General features: G+C 42.0%; 1 protein-coding gene and 1 long non-coding RNA gene across 4 annotated transcripts in view; one reads left to right on the top strand and one right to left on the bottom strand.

Moving 5' to 3' along the window:
* Positions 1 to 5581, bottom strand: part of LOC138764237 (uncharacterized) — a 41181-nt gene extending 35600 nt beyond the window's left edge. The window contains exons 1-2 of the long non-coding RNA XR_011358083.1: positions 5457 to 5581; positions 3485 to 3678 (exon numbers count right to left, since the gene is read on the bottom strand). This is a non-coding gene — a long non-coding RNA (uncharacterized lncRNA). The remainder of the gene's footprint in view (positions 1 to 3484; positions 3679 to 5456) is intronic.
* Positions 5582 to 5685: 104 nt separating this feature from the next.
* Positions 5686 to 19725, top strand: alas1 (aminolevulinate, delta-, synthase 1). Of its 3 annotated transcripts, XM_069939880.1 has the most exons (12): positions 5686 to 5877; positions 9070 to 9185; positions 11006 to 11226; positions 11938 to 12138; positions 13103 to 13249; positions 13357 to 13579; positions 14335 to 14519; positions 15177 to 15356; positions 15834 to 15998; positions 17244 to 17512; positions 18652 to 18814; positions 19422 to 19725. In XM_069939880.1, the coding sequence occupies exons 3-12, from the start codon at positions 11022 to 11024 to the stop codon at positions 19580 to 19582; spliced, it is 1899 nt and encodes a 632-aa protein (XP_069795981.1). In that variant the 5' UTR covers positions 5686 to 5877; positions 9070 to 9185; positions 11006 to 11021; the 3' UTR covers positions 19583 to 19725. The 3 variants fall into 3 exon arrangements, with proteins under 3 accessions (XP_069795981.1, XP_069795980.1, XP_069795978.1); XM_069939879.1 differs by lacking the exon at positions 9070 to 9185; XM_069939877.1 differs by lacking the exons at positions 5686 to 5877; positions 9070 to 9185 and having other exon boundaries at positions 13360 to 13579.
* Positions 19726 to 21360: the final 1635 nt, after the last annotated feature.

The raw sequence follows: 21360 nt of genomic DNA, 5'->3' as shown, positions 1-21360 counted from the left end.
TCTTCTTCAGCAGCAAATGTGAAGTTATTATACACATCCAGGGCTTCATCACCCATGACATGTAAGAAAAGTGACGCTTTCACTTTATCACTTTTCTATTCAGCTCTAACTGCCACTAAATGCAATCCAGAATGCTGTTTAAATCAGTTCCAATTTTCAGCCACATTTCCTGTCAGCTGAAGTTTTGCTGGTGGATGTAATCCTTCCATTTTTCACTGAGTTAGCTTCTCTTCACTGATCCGTTACTGACCTTAGATTTTACCTTTTAAAGTATTTCCTTCTAATTTCTTTCATTTCACTTCTGACACCATGTTTCATCTTGTATTTTGTATGTGTGAGTTCTTAGACAACACATGGATGACGGAAAAGGTTCTTTACTTTAAAGTTGCATAATGTGTCTCCAGCTTTCTGTCAGCCCCCAGTCTAATCAAACAGTAACTATAATCAAGTCCTTCCTAGTGGACATTCAAACATGATCACTATCATTCCAATCTACATGGACTTTAGCAAGGACTTCGACAAGGTTGGTCAGGAAAGCTCAGACATGCAGTATTCATGGTGAGGTAGTAAACTGGATTCGACATTGGCTAAACGGGAGAAGCCAGAGAGTGGTAGTAGATGATTTCTTCTCTGACTTGGAGCCCTGTGACTAGTGGTGAGCCTCAGGGATCAGTGCTGGGACCATTGTTGCTGTTCATCAATATCTATGATCTGGATGACAATGTGGTCAATTGGATCAGCAGGTTTGCAGATAACACAAAGATTGCAGTCTTTGTGGCCAGTGAGGAAGGCTTTCAAAGCTTGAAGATGGATCTGGACCAGTTGGAAGAAAGGACTGAAAAATGGCTAATGGAATTTAATGCAGACAAGTGTGAGGTGACGCATTTTGGAAGGACAAACCAAGAAAGGACATATATGGTAAATGGTAGGGCACTGAGGAGTGCAGTAGAACAGAGGGATCTGGGAGTACAGACACATAATTTCCTGAAAGTGGCATCAAAGGAAGATAGGGTGGTAAAGAGCGCTCTTGGAAAATTGGCCTTCATAAATCAGAGTATAGGAGTTGGGATGTTATGGTAAAGTTGTATAAGACATTGGTGAGGCCAAATTTGGATTATTGTGTGCAGGTTTGGCCACTGAGTTACAGGAAAGATATCAATAAGATTGAAAGAGTGCAGTGAAGATTTACTAGGATGTTGCTGGGACTTCAGGAACTGAGTTACAGGGAAAGGTTAAACGGATTAAGACTATTTTCCCTGGAGTGTAGAAGAAGAAGGGTAGATTTAATAGAGGCATACAAAATTATGAGTTTTGATCAAATAACCGAGATACAAACCAGAGGACATGGGTTAAGGGTGAAAGAGGGAACGTTTAGGGGGGAGCATTAGAGTAGTGGGAGTGTGGAACGAATGCGGGTTCAATGTTCACATTGAAGAAAATTTTGGACAGGTACATGGATGGGAGGGGTAAGGAGGACTATCGACTGGGTGCAGGTCAGTGGGACGAGGCAGAATAATAGTTCGCTACAGACTCGAAGCACCTGATTTCTGTCCTGTAATGTTCTATGTTGCTCCCGTTAAAACTTTGGTTAGACTGCCCTTGAAGCACTCTGTGCATTCTGGTCATCTATTGCAGGATGCATGTGAAGGCTTTGGAAAGGGCACAGAAGAAACTTTCCAGGATGCTGCCTGTTAGAAGGAATGAGCTCATGAGAGAGATTGAACATACTTGAAATGATTTATCTGGGGCATTGGAGGCCTAATAGAAATTAATAAAATTATGGTAGGCATTGATAGGATGGATTGTTACATGCTAGAAGATGTGTGTTTCAGATGAGTGGGGTGGAGGGGGAGTTAATTGGAAATGTATGGGGCAAGTTACTTACAGGATGGTGGGAGTAGTGGTGGAAGCAGATACAATAGTAGCATTAGGAGGTGTTTTGATGGAGATATGAGTATGCAGGAAATGAAGGGATACGGATTATGTTCAAGCAGCAGTCTTTTGGTGTAATTTGGGCATCCTATTCAATGCAGATGTGTGGGCTGAAGGGCCTCTGCATCTGCAAGTGGTTTGACCCAGACAACATTCAGGCATGATGAAATTAGTAACATTTGTGCCTCAGGTATGCTGGGGAATCTCCAAAAAGAGGAAGTTTAACCATGTATTCTTGGTCAAATTGCCAAATTCCTATCGTCAACATCCTGGACAGCAATGATGCATTCATCAGGATGCTCTTTATTGACTACAGTTCGGCATTTAACACCATCATCCCCTTAAAACTGATCAGCAGACTCCAAGACCTGGGACTCAACATCGATTTCCTCACCTCCAGGCCACAATCAGTGAAGATTGGTAATATTTTCTTCTCCACAATCTCCATCAGTACCGAAGCATCACAGGGCCATATTCTTAACCTCCTGCACTACTCACTACAACTGTGTGGCTCGGTACAACAATAACACCATCTACAAATTGGCCGATGATGCAACAATAGTGTTTTGTATTTTAAAAAAGCGATGAGCCAGCATACAGGAGGGAGATTGAAAACCTGGCTGAATGGTGCATCACCAATGTCAGGAAGGGAAAACCAGAGGTTTTTTTGGGGGATCAGAGGTGGAGAGGGTGAGCAAACCTAAGTTCTTGGAAGTCACTATCTCAGGGGATCTTGCCTGTACCCAACACATTAATGGCATTGTGAAGAAAGCACGTCAGTGTCTTTACTTCTTCGGGAGTTTGCGGAGGTTTGGTATGACATTGGAAACATTGGTGAATTTCTACTGATTTATGGTGGAAAGTGTGCTGACTGGCTACATCATGGTCTGGTATGGGGACACCAATATCCCTGAGTGTAAAGCCCTCCAAAAGGGAGTGGACACAGCCCAGGACATCATAGGCAAAGCACTCACCGCCATCGAGTATGCTTACACGGAACATTGCTGTCAGAAAGCAACAACAATCATCAAGGATCCACACCACCCAGCACACGCTCTGTTCTCACTGCTGCCATTAGGAAAGAGGTCATGTTCAGGAACAGCTGCTACCCCTCCACCATCAGACTCCTCAACAACAAACTCAATCAGGGACTCATTTAAGAACTTATTTTTTGCACTTATTGATTTGTTTTTTCCTTTGTATTTCAGTCTGTTTACATTTATTTGCTTCCATGTGTACGGTTTTTTGCACTACCAATAAGTGGTAATTCTGCCTCGCCTGCAGTAAAAGGAATCTCAGGGTTGCATGTGATGTCATGAATGTACTCTGACAAAAAACCTGAAATCTTGACCAGAAACTTAATTAGATCAGTCACTTAACTACTTTTGCTGTTGATACCTGAAACCCTGTGAGGATTAGTAAGAACATAAAGAAAAGTAGTGTGATCCAGGATGAAGCTGCTGCTTAGTTTTGTCCTATCCACCAATTCCTTCCATGAAAGCCACAGTTGCTTCAGCGTATACCATCTATAAAATGTAAAGTGGCTGCTTACCTCTGCTATTATCTCAAGTAGCAGGAAGGCAAAGTGTTGAGGCAAATTGAAGACACCACTTGCAGGTTCCCTTCCAAGTTGACCAGTATCCTGAAACTGGTAGGTCAAAATTCTTGGACTACTTCCCCTGGACCATTATTGGAGTATCTTCATCTGAAGGATTGCTGAAGTTCAAGGTAGATCACCACCATGACCTAGAGGAGATTAAAAAAGGGAAATCAGAAAAATTACTGATGCTGTAAATCTGAAATTCCTGGTAGGCCAGGCAGCATTTTGTGGAAAGCTTAACATTTCAGGTCAAAGATTCTTCATCAGAAGACTGACTCATGCTGGCCTTTCTTGTAATAGCACAGGACCCCTCCAAAAAAAATTATAAATAAAGACATAAAATTCTATATTGAGTCACAGAATTGGAAAGTTGAAAACACCCATATCCTTATGAATCATTCCTGGAATCAGATGTCGAAATAGTTTGAGGAAGGGATAGATAATTTCATGAACATCTTTCTAGAATTCCATCCTTATCATTGTGTGAGGGAGGGAGTAGTAGCTCCTCTGCATTCTTGCTTGGGATTGGACAATCAAGTCTTCTGAAGTGGCGACAGTGTCAGACCAGCAAGTAGCAAACACTGACATCTGTCACTGTAAGCCTGCACATGTGCAACTTGGGCAATCAGGTCACTTTTAAGTGGACAGTGCAATTTGGCAGCAGTGTAACCCACCTTTTTCTTTCAAATAAATGGTGGTATCCCTAATTTTGTTGCTGACACTTGGATGACAGCGCTGCCATGAATCTGGGGGGGGAGCAGAGATGTGGGTCTTTCAGTACTGCTTCATGGGATCCTACTGCTTATTGTCCTGCCTGATAACCCTGTGGCCAGTTGCATCAGCTTTGCTGCTCAGTCTGACTGCCATCAAATCTGTACAGGCTTTAAATGATCTGTAAATGGAGCCAACGGTAGTTTTATTTAAAAAGAACATAACCAAGTGGTCTGTGCGTAGAGTATCGCCGCTATGATCGGCAGCAGCCATGAGGGGTTGCAGACCCTGGGGAAGCAGAGGACTACTGCAGGGCACCAGAGGATGAGGAGACCAACCCCCATTTGAGAAGGAGAAGCAGAGTAGACAAGCCATGTGATGGTGACCATATCAGCGGACCAGTGAGGGGCTCAGAGGCTGTTGGTGACTCGAGGTGAGGAACCCATGCAGGCTGTGGGCTGCTGGCGACCGCAGATGAGGGATTCACGCCAGGCTGTGGATTGCTGGGCGCTGGATCAGGAGTGGCCAAAGGGGTACCGGGTGTCAGATGCGAGAGCATTTCGGCTGAAGGGTTCCTGATAGCGTCAAAGGTTTGGATTTGGAGCTCGGGCTGCCGATGGTGTGTGGCTGCAGGAGTGACGGGAGCGCTGGAGGCGAATCCATGGGCACACAATGACTTTGCGGGGACTCCCTTCTGCTTTTTGTCTGACTGTAAGAGGCGCCTCACGCAATTTCCGCCGATGGCGAAACTGTCTGCCTCACGGCAGATGAAAACAAATTTCATGTAATACTGCACTCTTTATTACTACAGGGCAATAAATTGAATCTTGTATCTTAAGTTGAAGGTTGTAGGCTCCAGGGAAGCAGGGAACTGGCTCAGGGGAGAAGAAGGAGAAACCTGGGAGAGGATCCTCCAGGCGAAGGGACCATGACAGCAGGTCCTTTGCCTGAAGGTCTCACAGCAGGCTGTGTCTTGTTGGAACTTGGCATCGGGACTGGGATTTCTGAGGGTGCTGATGACAGAGAGGCCAAAGAAATTGACCTGGGTGATCATCATCCCTGGAGGTGGCAGCATTGGAGAAGGTGGCAGGATCTGCGGTCACTCCATGTCTCTGAAGGGAGTCCTTTGGGCTTCTCCTTCTTGTTTTGATGGGGTGTTGGACTGGAGGCTCCTCTTGGTGTGTCCTTGCAGGTCGAACAAAAGAAAGCCCACCTTGTGCCCATGACCATCTTGACATTAAATTCTTGAACCTCAATTTCTGCTCAACCAGTGGCTGCAGTGACCCCATTGCCTTCGATAGAGGGCGGGTGAGCGGTCACCCTGCGCCACCAATCGGACGCGGGAGCCTCGTGACGTCAACCGTGGGTGGGAAGGTTGCGAAAGCGAGGAAGGGGGCGGGACTTGCGTCAGCGGCGGCGGGACCCGGTTGGCAGCCTCGCGATGATTGGCGGCTGGCGTACGGTGATAAGCGCCGTCGCGGCGGGCCGCCGCTGTACCTGTTCGTCCTCAGTGCAGGACAACGGTGGTGTGTTGTGGTCCGCGGCCTTCAGCACAACCTCACCATCGCACCTTCTCCACAGCCGAGGAGAGAGCGTCCTGTGACCTGCTCACCCGCCGCCAGCAGTAATACCGGGTAAGACCCCCCCCCCCCCGGCAGCGGGCGCGGCCGGCATTCTAAATCCGAGCTGGGGCCGTCGCCCTCGCAGCGGCCTCGGGCTCCTCGCTCCGAGGCGGGAGGGCTCGGGTTGATGGAGCGGTCTGGGCTAAGCCAGGGCTTGGCTGGTCGTTCCTGTCCCTCCCTCCGAAGTTTTTTTGGGGGGGATGGGGTCCGATCACGTGACACGTCTTTATCGGGACCAAGTTACTTTTGGCCACAATAAATAAAGCAGTGACAGTTTGTTGAAGAAGTTTATCGATGGAGAAGGGAGGGGGGGGAAGGGGAGAGTGAGGGGGAGGGGGGGAGGAGAGGGGAGGGGGGGAGGAGAGGGGAGGGGGGGGAGGAGAGGGGAGGGGGGGGAGGAGAGGGGAGGGGGGGAGGAGAGGGGAGGGGGGGAGGAGAGGGGAGGGGGGGAGGAGAGGGGAGGGGGGGAGGAGAGGGGAGGGGGGGAGGAGAGGGGAGGGGGGAGGAGAGGGGAGGGGGGGAGGAGAGGGGAGGGGGGGAGGAGAGGGGAGGGGGGGAGGAGAGGGGAGGGGGGGAGGAGAGGGGAGGGGGGGAGGAGAGGGGAGGGGGGGAGGAGAGGGGAGGGGGGGAGGGGGGGAGGAGAGGGGAGGGGGGGAGGGGGGGAGGAGGGGGGGAGGAGAGGGGGGGAGGAGGGGGGGAGGAGAGGGGAGGGGGAGGGGGGGAGGAGGGGGGAGGGGGGGAGGAGAGGGGAGGGGGGGAGGAGAGGGGAGGGGGGGAGGAGAGGGGAGGGGGGGAGGAGAGGGGAGGGGGGGAGGAGAGGGGAGGGGGGGAGGAGAGGGGAGGGGGGGAGGAGAGGGGAGGGGGGGAGGAGAGGGGAGGGGGGGAGGAGAGGGGAGGGGGGGAGGAGAGGGGAGGGGGGGAGGAGAGGGGAGGGGGGGAGGAGAGGGGAGGGGGGGAGGAGAGGGGAGGGGGGGAGGAGAGGGGAGGGGGGGAGGAGAGGGGAGGGGGGGAGGAGAGGGGAGGGGGGGAGGAGAGGGGAGGGGGAGAGGGGAGGGGAGGGGGGGAGGAGAGGGGGGGGTTCATGAGTGACTTTTTGCCAACAGCTATTTGAATCAAGCATTTAGCATGTTGCCACATTCACAAGTTCTCTTTGAGATGAATCAAGATTTGGGTTGGGCAACACTGGGAAAACTTCAGAGAGTGAGCCAACACCTGCACCAGAAGTTTTCAACTTCTTTCTGTTGGGTGTGGGGGGGGGGGGGGAATACAATTCCTTTTCCTCTAGTAGTGGTGGGTGAATTTATCCACAGTATGTTTTCTTATTTGTTGTTTTCAACAAAAAAATCTCTCCATTTTAATGGGACCTTTAGTTCAAGCATCACAAAACTGCTCCTTGCATCTTATCGTATTGTCCTTTCAATGGTTGGCTTTACTATTTTGATGAACACTGCTTTGTTTTTTTTTATAAACTCCTCGTGCACCTTGGATATTGGTCTGGAGGATGAAGTTGTTACATTTTTGAAGTTTAGAAGTTGCATATATCAGTGGAGCTGAAATTGTCTAATTTTATAATAGGATCTATGTAATTTACATTTTAAGTAGGAAGTGATATGCTTAATTGTAACATACCCTTTGCTGGTATTGGTTAAACTAACATTGATATAATTAGGTTTTTATTATTAAAGTTCCATTCCGGTTTCAATCTACATGTTTAAGTCCCTTCAGGTACCCATCAGTGTGCTATATCTTGTTTACCTCATTCAACTCATTTGGCTATAAACTCGTGGGCAATCCAAGAAATATTGTTTTGTGTACATACTAGTTGTGGGAAAATTAAAATAAAACTTCTGTTAAGCATTTTATCTCACTGTTTTGAAAAAAAATTGTGCTCCTGTATAAAGCCTCATGTACATCTTTTTGATAGTTTTCAGATGCATGAAATGTTATAACTTTTACAGACGCAAAGTTCCTTTTAAATTGCAAGGCCCCTATTAATAACTAAATTTGATTTCTACATTTCAGTCCACCTGAGACTAAGGGAACAAAGTAACATCTCACTCTTGTAGATGCAAAGTTCATAAAGCAATGATTGGGGATTTCTTGTAATTTTTTTCCCAGCCCCTTTATTCTATTTCTGCTGAATATTTGCTTTCCTTTTTTATTTCAATCTCTCAATTTTATTTTGGACTTGATGTATTTATTTTCTTCAACATTGATTCTGCATCTTTTCATTAAAATATTTTAAATATCCTTGCATATTCTTTTGCCCATTGTATCTCCTTCCTGTCTCTGGTATTTTTGCTCATCACATTAAATCGGTGTCCTTTTTTCTTGGGAACATTTCTCGAGGGGTGCCTTCCTTGGCAGATATTTTATTAATTACCTTGCAATTGAGGCCCCCCTGTCCTTTCAACCCATTTACAATTTTTTTTTACACAAAGTAGGACTTTCACATCCTTTCCAGAGTATGGTGAATTGAATTAGATTCGGTACTAGATTGTTTTAGAAATCATTTCCCTTCTTGATGGCTGTCCTCTGCTTCAATTTGTGAATTCCAAGATCCATGTATTTCACAGCCCAGTCTTTATGTTCCCTCGGGTCATTCATTGACCTGGTGAGTTTAAGTTTAAATTTTGCCCATGCCACCCAATTGACCAAGAGTCCTTGATTTTAAAAGCAAACCCCCCCACCCCCCGAGGTTAAAATAGACCAGCCTGTAGTGAATCAATTTGTGCCCAAAACTTTGTGAACCAGCTTCTCCACCACCAAGATTGATAGGGATATCCTTTATAAAACAAAGGTTGTATTACTGTACCTGGTACATCTTCTGCTTCCAAGCAAGATTAGATGAATATGGCAAGATGTTCTGGAATTTCCAATATCCAGTTCAAATTCTGTTTGAACTTTGGATGCATCTCATCATGATCAGCTGAACTTATCAGCTGTTGTTATAGCTCTTGATCACTTTCCATCTCTCCTATTATCTTTACTACTTTCCCATTTTGCTAGCATTTTCTTTATTTTTGTAAAGATTGATAACAGTATGTGTTGTGTTCAAACCCTTGTGCATCTTAACTGGTTCTAAAGTTCCACCTCTTGCTACCTGTTTGCTATACGTCTATAATTGTTTTTAAATTCATAATTTTGTTAGGTTAATGCAATTATTAACGCTCTCATTCTCATTATTTCCTGTTGACCTCATAGCACTGTCAAAACTCCCTCTTCCCAGCACTTGGATGTGCAATTTGATTAGCGGCAAAGCTGCTGTAGAACAGGTTTTGGTAACTACTTCAGCAACTGAGCCTACAACAACAGACAAGGCATTCACATTTTTGAATTTATAAATGTAATGTTATATAGTTTGTTTTGTAAAGCAACTTCTCTGAGATAGTCTTTCCCATTTATACCAAATGTACATTTTCTTTTTGCCATGTAGCAAGAGGATTATCTGATGAACATGTCAACTAGTTAAAAACAGAATCTTGACAGAGGTACAAAAGGAGCTTGAGATTGGTTTCCCTTTTTGGTTTTGTCTCTTGTAGCAACAAAACTGAGAAAATCCTGTTGTAAATTAACTGTAACACATGGACAAAATGATAATTTTTTTAATCAGTTTGTGAAATTAGTTTGTTATCCCACAAGTTCATGGAGAAAGCATTTTTTTTTAAGGCAGTCAGATTTTCTTTGTGTTGCACAAGCCTTGGCCGAACCTACGTGCACCATTGCTTCATTTCATACAGAGGTGACATAGGCAGCTGTCTAATTCCAGATCCTTGTTTGGAAACTGGACTGTAGCCATTTCAGATGCAAGTTTACCCGAGCTTTAAGCTTTTGTTTTGTTTTTGTGAGGCCATCTAAAGTAAATTAAACATGAGCTTTTTCAAATCTGGGTTTGCTATTCAGTATCTGAAATTTCAGTGGAGCACTTTGTTCAAGTGAGTTTGCTTTTCAAAACTGTCAGTGTTATGGAGTTGTGTGTAAGTTTAGACATGTATATTGTAAAGCACCTAGGTAATATAATCTAATTTTGTTACATATTGAATCTGCTTTGCTTGAAGATCAAATTTTCTGCTATCTTTGTTCCTGTGAACACATTCCCAGGAGTATTTTTCCTGCTTGGAGATGAAAGCAGAAAAGTGCATTGTTAAATGCTAAAAGAAAAAAAATTCTTAATTTGCCTGTAGCTTGATTCAAAACTTGTGTATTAAATGGATGATTTGGGGAACCTGTAGAAATCTTTGATAGCAAAGCATTATCTCAATGGGACTTTTTAAAAACTAATAACACCTACATGTGAAGTGACTTTTTGTACAGAAGATTGGTTTTATGGGGGGGGGGGGAGAATGAAAATTGAGTATCTTTCAAAACTATATTTTTAATAAAAAGCAATTTTTCAATGTAGAATATTGCAGGACTGGTTTATTGTTAATGGATAAAAATTCATGTGATTAAATATGAAGTAGTATGGAGTCTCTTTGTCGTTCAATTTTACGGGTTTTTTTTTGCATTGTAATTTGCTGGAAGCATGAACTAATTTGTTGGAGCAAAATGGCCTCTGGTTTCTTTAAACAGTAAGGATATTGCAAAACTGAATTTCTACCTAATTGAGGATGCTGAAGTTCATCTCTGATTTGTCGTTCAAATGTTTGTAGATTGGTTTATTCTCTTGTAGTTGAAATTGCATTTAAGCTGTTGCATATTTCACTTAACTACCTTTTTAATGAAGGCTGATGTTTAGACCCACACTGATGTCCTTGTTCATGTTGGCTTTTCAGAGATTTGAATCGAACTCCAAGGCATTTTGTTCCATCAAAGATGCCATTGCTGTAGTTCAATGTCTGCCTTCTTATCATTTGTGTAAAAAGCACCATCTTTTGTGCTTTTGTTTTCTTGGCCTGTGTATAAAACATTGTGCTTCTCTCTTCTAGAGTTGATTTGTGAGTTCTAGGTTTGCATTTGGTCGCAACATGCTAGAAAAGTGAATGTAACGGTGTTAAACAGATCTAAAATGTTTAGACTTTAAAATGTTTTGTGACGCAAGTCACTGAAGGTGTGGGCAAATGTTGTCCTCTCCACATGACGAGTCGATTGCCATTTGAAAGTAAGAGTTCAGTCGAAGAAATGTTCTCCTCCCCAATAGGTTACGGATCGCCACCATGGAGGCTGTTGTTCGTCGTTGTCCATTCCTTTCGCGCGTATCCCAGACTTTTCTTCAAAAGGCTGGCAAGTCACTGATCGACTACGCACAACATTGCCCCGTTATGATGAGGAGGGCAGGTGCCAAGCCTGCCTGCATCCGTGCATTAGCAACCTCTGCGGCCAGCCATCAACAGACCAAAGAAACCACACCTGCGAATGAGAGTAAGTAAATAACTTTTAGGAGGAGTTCCTTAGTTTTAATAATCTGACTACAGAAAGTTGGGAAATTAATAAGAGAGCAGAATTTCTTCAAAAGAGAACAAATTGCTCCCAAAGATGTCAAATTTAAGTGATTTTTTTTGTTGTTGGGAGTTGACAATTGTGGGGACAAAGTAGAATAAAATGGGCTAAACTGACTTGTTGAGTAGTGATTATTCTATTAAAATTTTAAGGCTTTGTCCCTTCAATCAAACAATGTAGAGTCTTTTGACATTAAACTCTGTCTGCAGTTCAAATTCTAGAACATAACATTCTTGGGCTTCCCTCCATTGTCAGATTACCATTATGCAGAATTATTGTTCCTGTGAGCTGTACCTATAATTGCATTCATCTCCTTTCATACATCTTTGAATTGTGTAAATTTTGGATTTGATAGACAGCTCATTAATATTTCTGGGCATCAAACGTGAAAAATATCAATATGATGCAGTTTTTGGAGGTTTCGTTTGGTATTCTATATTTGGCACAGATCCTTAAAGTGGGTTATTTGGTTTGCTTAATTACTTAAGACATTGATGTCGAAGGAATATTTTAACCTTGATAAAGTATTTGGCTAGAAACACTATTGAGGTTCTTGGGCCTTCAAGCAAAGTTTTTAAATGTTTAACACATTTTGATTATTCTGAACCTCCATTTCAAAATGTAATATTACAGAACCCATTGGTATGAATCAAGCTCCAAGTGTCCCAGGATCCCAGTTTCCTCCAGGGCACCCAGTCCCCAGTGCTGGACAGGCTGCTGCTTCTAAATGTCCATTTCTTGCTGCTGAGATGAGCCATGGTAAGAGCTCTGTTGTTCGCAAAGCCAGCGTGGAGCTTTCAGAGGATGTGCAGCAGATTCACACAATGAGAAAAGGTAAAAGAATCTGGGGGCTTTTTCTGTTTTCATTAGGGCTTGCAATGGCCAGCAGTGTGGTGCTATCTACTTTAAAAGAATCTCTAAAGTTCTTCATGAGCACTTGAAAGAAATGAAGGGATAATGTAATCTAGATTTGGCAGCCAATTTATGCAGAGCGACATCTCATTACTTGATCAGTAGTAATGAGCCTTCAAAAGTTAACTTGCATAATTGCTTGCTGTCGTAACTTCTAAGGATGATTGCAGACAACCTTCAATCCTCCCAGAATTAGTTTTGCAGCTGTTCACGTTATGGATAAAATTCTGATAAAAGTTGACCTTGTATCTTTCATGTGGGCCTTGTCCATGCCCTGAATTTTGGCATTAGCTGTTATATAATAGCAGTAAGTCGCTTTGTCATTGCTAATATAATGGCTTAATGTGTGGAAAAACATTCCATAGGAATGCACATAGTTAAACAGTGAAGTCTGTAGACTTTGTGCTAGGGAAACTCAGCAAGTCATGTAACATCTCTAGGAAGCGCGACTCAGGCGGGCGAGGTGGGGGGTGGAGAGACGACAGCACAACTCGGGTGGGCGAGGGGGGGCACAGTATGACTGGAAGGGGGTGGGGTGGATATGGCAGCACAATTCTGGTGGGCTTAAATCTGGGGCAGCTGTTCGGAAATCTGGAAAATTCTGAAATTCGGAACACTGTCCCCCAAGGGTTCTGGATAAGTGATTGTGTACCTGTATCACCAATATTTTGGGCTTAAGCCTCTCATCAAGATATGAGCAAACAGTATCTCCATTCATACTGTGCAATTCAATGAAAAAAAAAGGGGGGGGTTGCTTTAAAGAAAATCACAATGCGACTGTTTTACAGGAATATATACACTCCTTGTTGATGTGATGGTATTGGCCATTGATTTCTGGTTGTACACTTTATTTAGCATGTCTTTACTGAGGCCCCTTGTTCTGCAGAATTATCTGGGACATCCGTTAATCTTACTGCTGACAATATGAAAAAGCCAGATGGACATGAAAAAGATGGCCTGTTGAAAAATGTACCTGGAATGGTGAAGCCAAAGCCTGTAGTTTCTCATCTCATTCAGGACAATATGCCAAAATGTGAGTGCAAATACAGGATGGAAACGGGCTCTGGGGAGCACCAGCTTTTTTTTTAAAAAAAGCATAGTTGGATTTGTATCTAACTTCTACAAACTCTTTTTCTGCAGCAGGCTCAGCTTTCAAATATGATGGATTTTTTGAAAGAAAGATTGAAGAAAAGAAAACTGATCACACTTACCGCGTTTTTAAAACTGTGAATCGTCGTGCTGATGTATTTCCCATGGCTGATAACTACTCTGATTCTGTCAGTATCAAGAAAGAGGTTTTTGTTTGGTGCAGCAACGACTATCTTGGAATGAGCCGCCATCCACGAGTTGTTGGGTCTATAATGTAAGTTTCCAAACTTTGCATATTCGCTTCACTTCAGGTGGCCTGGTTGGCGTAGCCATATAACCATTTACGGAGCAGAAACAGGCCATGTTGGTCTTTCGAGTCCGTGCCGGTTCACTTATTTTGTGCGCCCTCTTCAGGCATTGGTCCCAGTAGATCTTATGGTTAGCATGACAGCTTTACAACGCCAGTGATCAGGACCTGTGCTGTCTGTAAGGAGTTTGCACTTTCTCCATGTGTCTGGTTTTCCCTGGGGGCTCAGGTTTCTTCACATGGTTAGAAACGTACCAGGAGTGTAGACTAATGGGTGTAAGTTGGGTGGCATGGGCTGAAATAGCCTGTTACTGTGGTGTATATATAAATTAAAAATTTAAATTAAAAAAAAAAAAAATTAGAAGAAACGTGCATCTTTTTGTCTTTGTAGATTTTGTGTATTTTCACTTTTGGCTTAATTTCATTTTAAAACTTCATGCCTGCTGCATGACCCATTTTACAATGTTAAAGAATTAGGAATTTAGCACAAGTTCAGTGATTTTCAATTTAAATCTGCACTGACATGTAAATCTGAAGGAGGTAAATGTTTGATGGCTGATGGATCCTTGCCATGCTGTCTGTAAATTTTCAAATGTGCAAATGAATAAGAAAAGTTGGACGTCAATGCTCAAAATAGTCATCGGAGGTTCCAGTGACGTGCAAGATTGTTTTTCTTCCTGGTTTATAAACTTTCTCCTTCGCCATCTCATTTTCATCATAAGGGATACCCTTCGGTGCCATGGTGCTGGGGCTGGTGGAACCAGAAACATTTCTGGAACGAGCAAGTATCATGTTGATTTGGAAAGTGAATTGGCTGATCTCCATGGCAAAGATGCAGCGCTGCTGTTTTCATCGTGCTTTGTAGCAAATGATTCTACCTTGTTTACATTGGCCAAAATGCTCCCAGGTATGAATTGACTTGATCATGGCATTTGTTACTAAGATTATCCAATCTACAATATTTTTAGTCAAATTTCCATAGAACACTACTGCACAGAAGCGGACCCTTCTTAGTCCCAATGGCTGGCACCTAGACCAGAACCCTCCATGCCCTGCCCCCCTATTAATTCATCCCGAACTGTGCTCTTCCCAAAGCTATGAATATGTTCCCATTCTCCCAATCTTGTACGCATCCCTGTGATATTTGACCAGTCATTGTCAACAACAATTGGGCTTCTGTTTGATATGACATAATAGGCTAAAATATCTGCTATCCAGTATAATTGAGTGCATGTGTTCGTGGTGGTGAATGCAGGCCACTTCTGTTTTGATACCTTTTTTATTCATGCCTGATTGCTGTCTATACACTTACGTTGGAGCTAGTCTCTTTCTGAAAGTAATGAAAGAGGATTCCATATTATTCAGAGAAGCAGAATTCTCCTGTACAGTGGGAAGAAAGAATGAAAGTGATGTCGCGTTTCAAGGCTTTGTAGGAGTCTTCATTTCCATTGGTAAAAATGATATGTCAACTTTTGCAAGGTACACATTGTAGGAATGATCTCAAAGTAATTGTTAATTTCCTATTAAAATTCAGTTCTGGACTTTTTCTTTTAAATATGGTTAGGATGTGAGATCTACTCCGATGCTGGAAACCATGCCTCAATGATTCAAGGTATTCGGAACAGTAGAGCTTCCAAGTTTATATTCCGTCACAATGACACGAACCATTTGCGGGAACTGTTGAAGAAGTCAAACCCAGCCACTCCAAAGATTGTAGCTTTTGAAACAGTCCATTCAATGGATGGTATGTATGCATTCAAATTTGAAGATAAAGTAATTGTATAGAATGAGGAATTATTTTTATTCACACTCTTTTTGAGACCCAAGCAGATCATTCTGGCTGTCCAGGGCAGTTTTCTGCTATTTTTTTGCTGATTTCCCTGTCACCAATTTTTTTTTTCCTGTCTCGCGCACTTTGTCCCTGCCTTGGTGAGATACGAGGGAACTGGTGTACCCAAGAGAGGCCTACTTTCATGAAGGGCACTCAGAAGTTGTAAATTTTTAAACAAAAAATGTATATTCAAGTATATTTTAAGTTTAAAGGTTACTTTTAGCTACAGTATTTATCAAGCTTGTGCATCCTGTTTTCCTGCTTATATTCCCAAATTCAGTTAATAAATTGTCAGCTTTATACTACATTTTTCTTGTACAAGCTCATGGGATTGCATAATTTAAAATATATAATAGTAAAACTTTTCAACTGTTGAAATTCTTTTTGTAGGTGCAGTCTGTCCTTTGGAGGAGATGTGTGACATGGCACATGAATATGGTGCAATAACGTTTGTTGATGAAGTCCATGCTGTTGGCCTGTATGGTTCTTGTGGTGGAGGAATAGGAGATAGGGATGGAATAATGCATAAAATAGATATAATATCTGGAACATTGGGTAAGTTGGCCACAAGCAGGAATTTTAGTGCATGTTCTTTAGACAAGTAAGAGCATGTTAACCATCTGTAATGAATATCTGATTTGGAAGTTGCAATTTGTGCATTAATTAAAACTATGAATGACAATTATAATCACACTCCGAGTTCTTTGGTATCTTAATTACTCCTTTTCTTTATTGCAAGCATAATTAGGCACTAATTTTGAAATCCTTTAGTTGCAGAAGGATTACCTGTGTGGAGTTGACTTTGTTAAATAAATGAAATGAAGGGGGAAAAAAGTCAAACCAAGCATTTTAAGTTTTAAAGAAATATATACAAGAAAATAAATGGAGATTTAAATGAATTTAGTGCAAATGTATAAGAGGACCATGAAGGAACAGTATTTAAAGTTTTTGTTTTTTCCCAAAATTATACATAGTAACATTTTAAATGCACAATAAAACTTTCTCAAACACAACAAACAAAAACAAAACTTTTTGTTCCTTTTTACTGTATCTTGGCCCCTGTGTGTCCAGGGTGGCTGTCAAACCTTTATAAAAGTGTCATATTTATTCATTAAGTTGTGTGGATTTTCCCCCCTTGAGCTTGCAGCTATTAGTTTCTGCAGTCCGTTGTGCTAGAAGTAGAGGGGAGTTGGACTTCCAAGTGATTGCTATACATTGTTCTAAATGAGATTTGATATTTGGTCAATTCGTTGCTTATTTCCGTGAAATTTCCTAATAAAAATAACTCTGGGTTGCCCGTGAAGTCCACTCCTGTTATCCTGGTTAACTTGCATAAAATGTGGCAATGACCCAGATACATTTACCTCAAAATAGAAGTCTGATCAAAGCCCTTGATGCCAAGTTTGCTTGAGACTTAACAATATCTAGCTGTGGCATCATTCATTAAAACCTTAACTGACATAGAACCAACAGGGTAGAACATGTAAATTAACGATTTCATCAAAATATGGAATGTGAGCAATTTTATTAAGCAAGTAGTATAAATTTGAAATGCAGCATGTTAGAAAATCTTTTAGTGGGGCAGGGGAGATGTTCCGTACATATTTTGAAACTGGGGAAATTGTGCAGTTTTGTGAAATTGGGTAGCACCATCTTGATTTTAGTAACATTCCCTTGGGGTGTCCAAGTGAATGGTGAGAAGTTGATCAGTAGCGCCAACCCTAATTACTTCTGTTTTGATTGATTCATTCTCTATCCAGGTACCAAAGTGCATTATTATCTAAATGATATTTTTTGCAGGAAAAGCATTTGGTTGCGTTGGTGGCTACATTGCCAGCACTGCCTCACTTGTAGATACCGTCCGGTCATATGCTGCTGGCTTCATTTTCACTACCTCACTTCCACCGATGCTGCTCTCTGGTGCACTGCAATCTGTCCAAATCTTGAAAAGCGAGGAAGGAAGAGCACTGCGTCGCAGGCATCAACGCAATGTAAAGCACATGCGCCAGTTACTTATGGATGCTGGTTTACCTGTGGTTCATTGTCCCAGTCATATCATCCCAATCAGAGTAGGTATTAATTAATGTCTGTGTACCTGATGATCATTTATGGGAAGTTTCACATCAGATCCCAGTATCTGCATTCCCCTGATTCATTTCACTACTTCCTCCAATTCTGACATCTGCCTTCCCTTGTTATCTCCTTCATCCATGCCAGAATGGTCATAAACCTTTCTTGGGTTACATTTATGAAGAATTATATTTTAAATTATGCAATCCCATGAGCTCTGGAGAAGAGTTGGGAAGAAACTTTGCATGTAGCGGGTAGTGATGTACTTCAAAAGAGTGATGGGGCAAGATCATGTTGCATTATGTATGGGCCAAGAGCAGTACAGGTAATCCTTCTGACCTACACGAGTTGTGTCCACCCACACATGACCTAATTTTTTTAAGTCCCTGTTCCCTGACTTGTGACCAACCCAAGTTGCAACCAATCCTTCAGTCCCAATTATGGTCACAAGTCGTGGATGACCTGCACATTCAGTTGTGTGATTCTTTAGTAACCAATGTGTGAGTTGAAAACATCCTCCAGAATTTGCCCCAATTCTTCAAGTAAATAATGTAAAATTTCTACATTTTACTGAATTGCTTTCTATTTGATATTGTGTAATTTTTTTTGTTCATTAGATCTGTGATACCAATTATGGTTTTTAGACTGCAAGCATGTAACTGACCAATCAAGGAATTTTCCATTCCTGCCCCATGATTTATCCTGCAGGACCCCTACAACCTTTTGGAGGAAGCCTGCAGTTGTAAATCATTCTGAAAAGCTTGATGGTCATCCACTCTTCTGCAGGTCCAACCACTGGGACTGTTGTACTCAGGTTCTTGCAGTCTAAAAAGGTGCTCAGTGTGGATGACCACACGGATAGTAATTATGTTAATTTTCCCAACATTGCAGTGTAAATACCATATATGGGAATTCTATTCCCCCCCTCCCCCCCCATCCCCATGAAAATTGCCTTGGGTAGGTTAAAGGTGCTTTGATATAGTCCAGATTATTTGAGGGAAAAGTTGCTAGTCGAGTTGGTGAAAGATTAAAGGTGCATAGATGAGAGCCATCTGTCAACCAATGAATGAATTGAACATTTTTACTGCGTCTTTGCTTGAAGATTTGAAGGTCTCATTATTTTGTGTTTCACCTTTAGGTTGCAGATGCAGCTAAAAACACTCAGATCTGTGATGAATTGTTAAGTAAATATAACATTTACGTCCAAGCTATCAACTACCCCACTGTTGCTCGTGGTGAGGAGCTCTTGCGTATTGCCCCAACCCCTCATCACACCCCTCAGATGATGAATTATTTTGTGGGTAAGTTGTCTTTGCTTCAGTACTAGTCAGTTTTGAACGCTCTTTCAAAATGGGGTGTCTAGTTCAATTAAAGTCAAAAGCAAATAACATCTTTAGTTTTTTTTTAAAGCATCTAAAGTGTTAGATATTTTTGCCAGTTCCTGAACACTACTATTTTGATGTCAAATAAATCTTTAAAAAGTTCAATATAAACATTGAATAGCAAAATTTGGAACAGAAATTTTGCACTGTTATGGAGGTGCTGTGGAATAATTTAGCCAAAAGAGTAAGGTTTACTGGAATTGGTATTTATCTTTATTGCTTTCATTGGTTAAGCTCCCTGTCTTTTGCCTTGTCTAGACCCTCTCCATTCTCATTCTCCGTGAACTCTGTATTCTCTTAGCTTTAACACAAACTGAATATAAAATCTGGATTTGCTTTGCTGCTCTGTGATATTTGTAGTTAAACATTGATGTTTTGGATACTTCAAGGTGGATTTTTATTAGATTGCTTAAATTAGTTGAAGGGTGTCACTTTAGAATCTGAATACAACCCCATTAGCCAAGTGTCATTTTTCAAAGTAGTTGTGGCAAATTACAACTTTCTGAATGTTCTTTTTTTAAAACAGAAAAACTGTTGATTACCTGGAAGGATATTGGATTGGAGTTAAAGTCCCATTCCTCAGCTGAATGCAACTTCTGCAGAAGACCTCTACATTTTGAGATAATGAGTGAGAGAGAAAGATCCTACTTCAATGGAATGAGTAGCCTGATATCTGTGAATGCTTAATATCTGGATCTGTCTCACTTTGGACTGTCTGTGTATTAGAATTTAAAGTCGAACCCTATATTTGTTTTAATAGAAGCTAATGACCTATTTAATAAGATTATTTCTGTAGTACACAAAATTCTAAATAAATGCAATAACACCAATACTTTAGTGTCTTTTGGTTTTATTTCTAGACACTAATTTAGTGTCCTGAAAATAAAGATGGAAAAAAAGTACTCTGATGGAGATCCTTAAAGTGGACTGCAATGAGTCAAGATAGGGAATTCTGGATGGTCCAAAATGTTGGGTCATTAGTTAAGGAGGAATTTTTCATCAATTACTTGTATTAGCCCAAGAAATCGGTCCTCAAAGATTCATTAGAATGTTGAATTTGCTAACTCGGAATAATTATGGTGATTACAAAAGTGCTGGTGAAACTCCTATCATGCACCATCACAGGCAATGATACATAACTGTGGGTTTTTATCAAGGTATGAGCAAAAAGCAAGTAGATACCTGTATAAAATGGTGGATGCAAGGGAAGGAGCACAGGCAAGAGACCATGGGGGGGGGAAGATACAAAGCTGAGAAATGACAGGTGAGGGGTTGGGGAACTGGAGAAAAAAGATTTAGAGGGAGCTGAAGGAGGGCCCTAACAGAAGCAGAGTTTGAGTGCCCAGACAGAATATGGTCTTGGTGTGGAAGGGCATGATTCCATGGATAGACATGTCATCATGGTAGTGGGATGTGGAATAGAAATGTTTGGCCATTGGGGAGCACATGGAATGAAGGTGCAAAAGGGCCAAGGCAAAATGTTTGGGGAATGAGAAAATGCAGGTAAGGGCTGAGTTGATCGTGGTAGAGAGGAAGCCATTTTTTTTTTTAGAATGATCTGGAATGGAAGACCTCATCCTGGCAGCAGATGCTAGTGAGATGGAGGAGTAGAGTGCAAGGTTATAGAATCTTTGTAGTGAACTGTGTGAAGATGTGCAGTCGTGGTAATGGAATTAGTGTGTTTGTTAGGTGTCTGCTTTTAGCTTGTATGCAGCAAGAACAGGATTCCCCTTTTGCCTCCCAGACACCAACTCATGCATCCAACATCCTCTGCAATTTTCTTATCTACCTTGCTTCCTCCTTGTGATGTTGCCACATAGGCCCTTCACTTTTGTGAAAAGTCTCATCTTTGAATCTTCAATCTCAACATTATTGTTCATGTGTGTGCATGATGAATCTTTTCAAATAGATTTCCCACTTTTTATTTCATTCATCTGTATCATGTCTCATATCTACAACATGGAATCCACATGACCAAAGGAGTCCACATCAGCTCTTGGCAGATGTTATCTCTGCAGCTTGCTGTGTCCTTCAAATACCAATCAACTTCTTTTCCCCCCCCCACCCTAATTCTACCATTGACCTGCACGTGGGACAATTTACAACAACCTCTTGGTAAAATGCACCTAGTGTTTGGGGTGTTGGAGGAAACCAGTGCACCTAAGGGAACCTGCAGGTCCCACATTGCCTCAAGAAGACCTCCCAGAACAAATGGAACTGAAATTGAGGTTGCTCTTCTCCACCCCAAAGTATAACCACACAAGGAGGAGAGAGTGTTTTTTGACCTCTTCCAAATTTGTTTACTTAACCAAGCATGAATTGCTTTAACAAGAGGCATTTCAGGAAATGCTTTTGTTTCAAGTATTCTGAATCCATTCCCAAAATGAGATGGTTTGTGTTAACATTTCTTGATTGAGCTAGGGACTTGAAAGAAAAAATATTTTCACACAATATTAAATGAATAA

This window comes from Narcine bancroftii, chromosome 5, assembly GCF_036971445.1.
Source record: "Narcine bancroftii isolate sNarBan1 chromosome 5, sNarBan1.hap1, whole genome shotgun sequence".
Classification (NCBI taxonomy): Eukaryota; Metazoa; Chordata; class Chondrichthyes; order Torpediniformes; family Narcinidae; genus Narcine; species Narcine bancroftii.
This window is presented reverse-complemented; position numbering and strand designations above follow the sequence as displayed.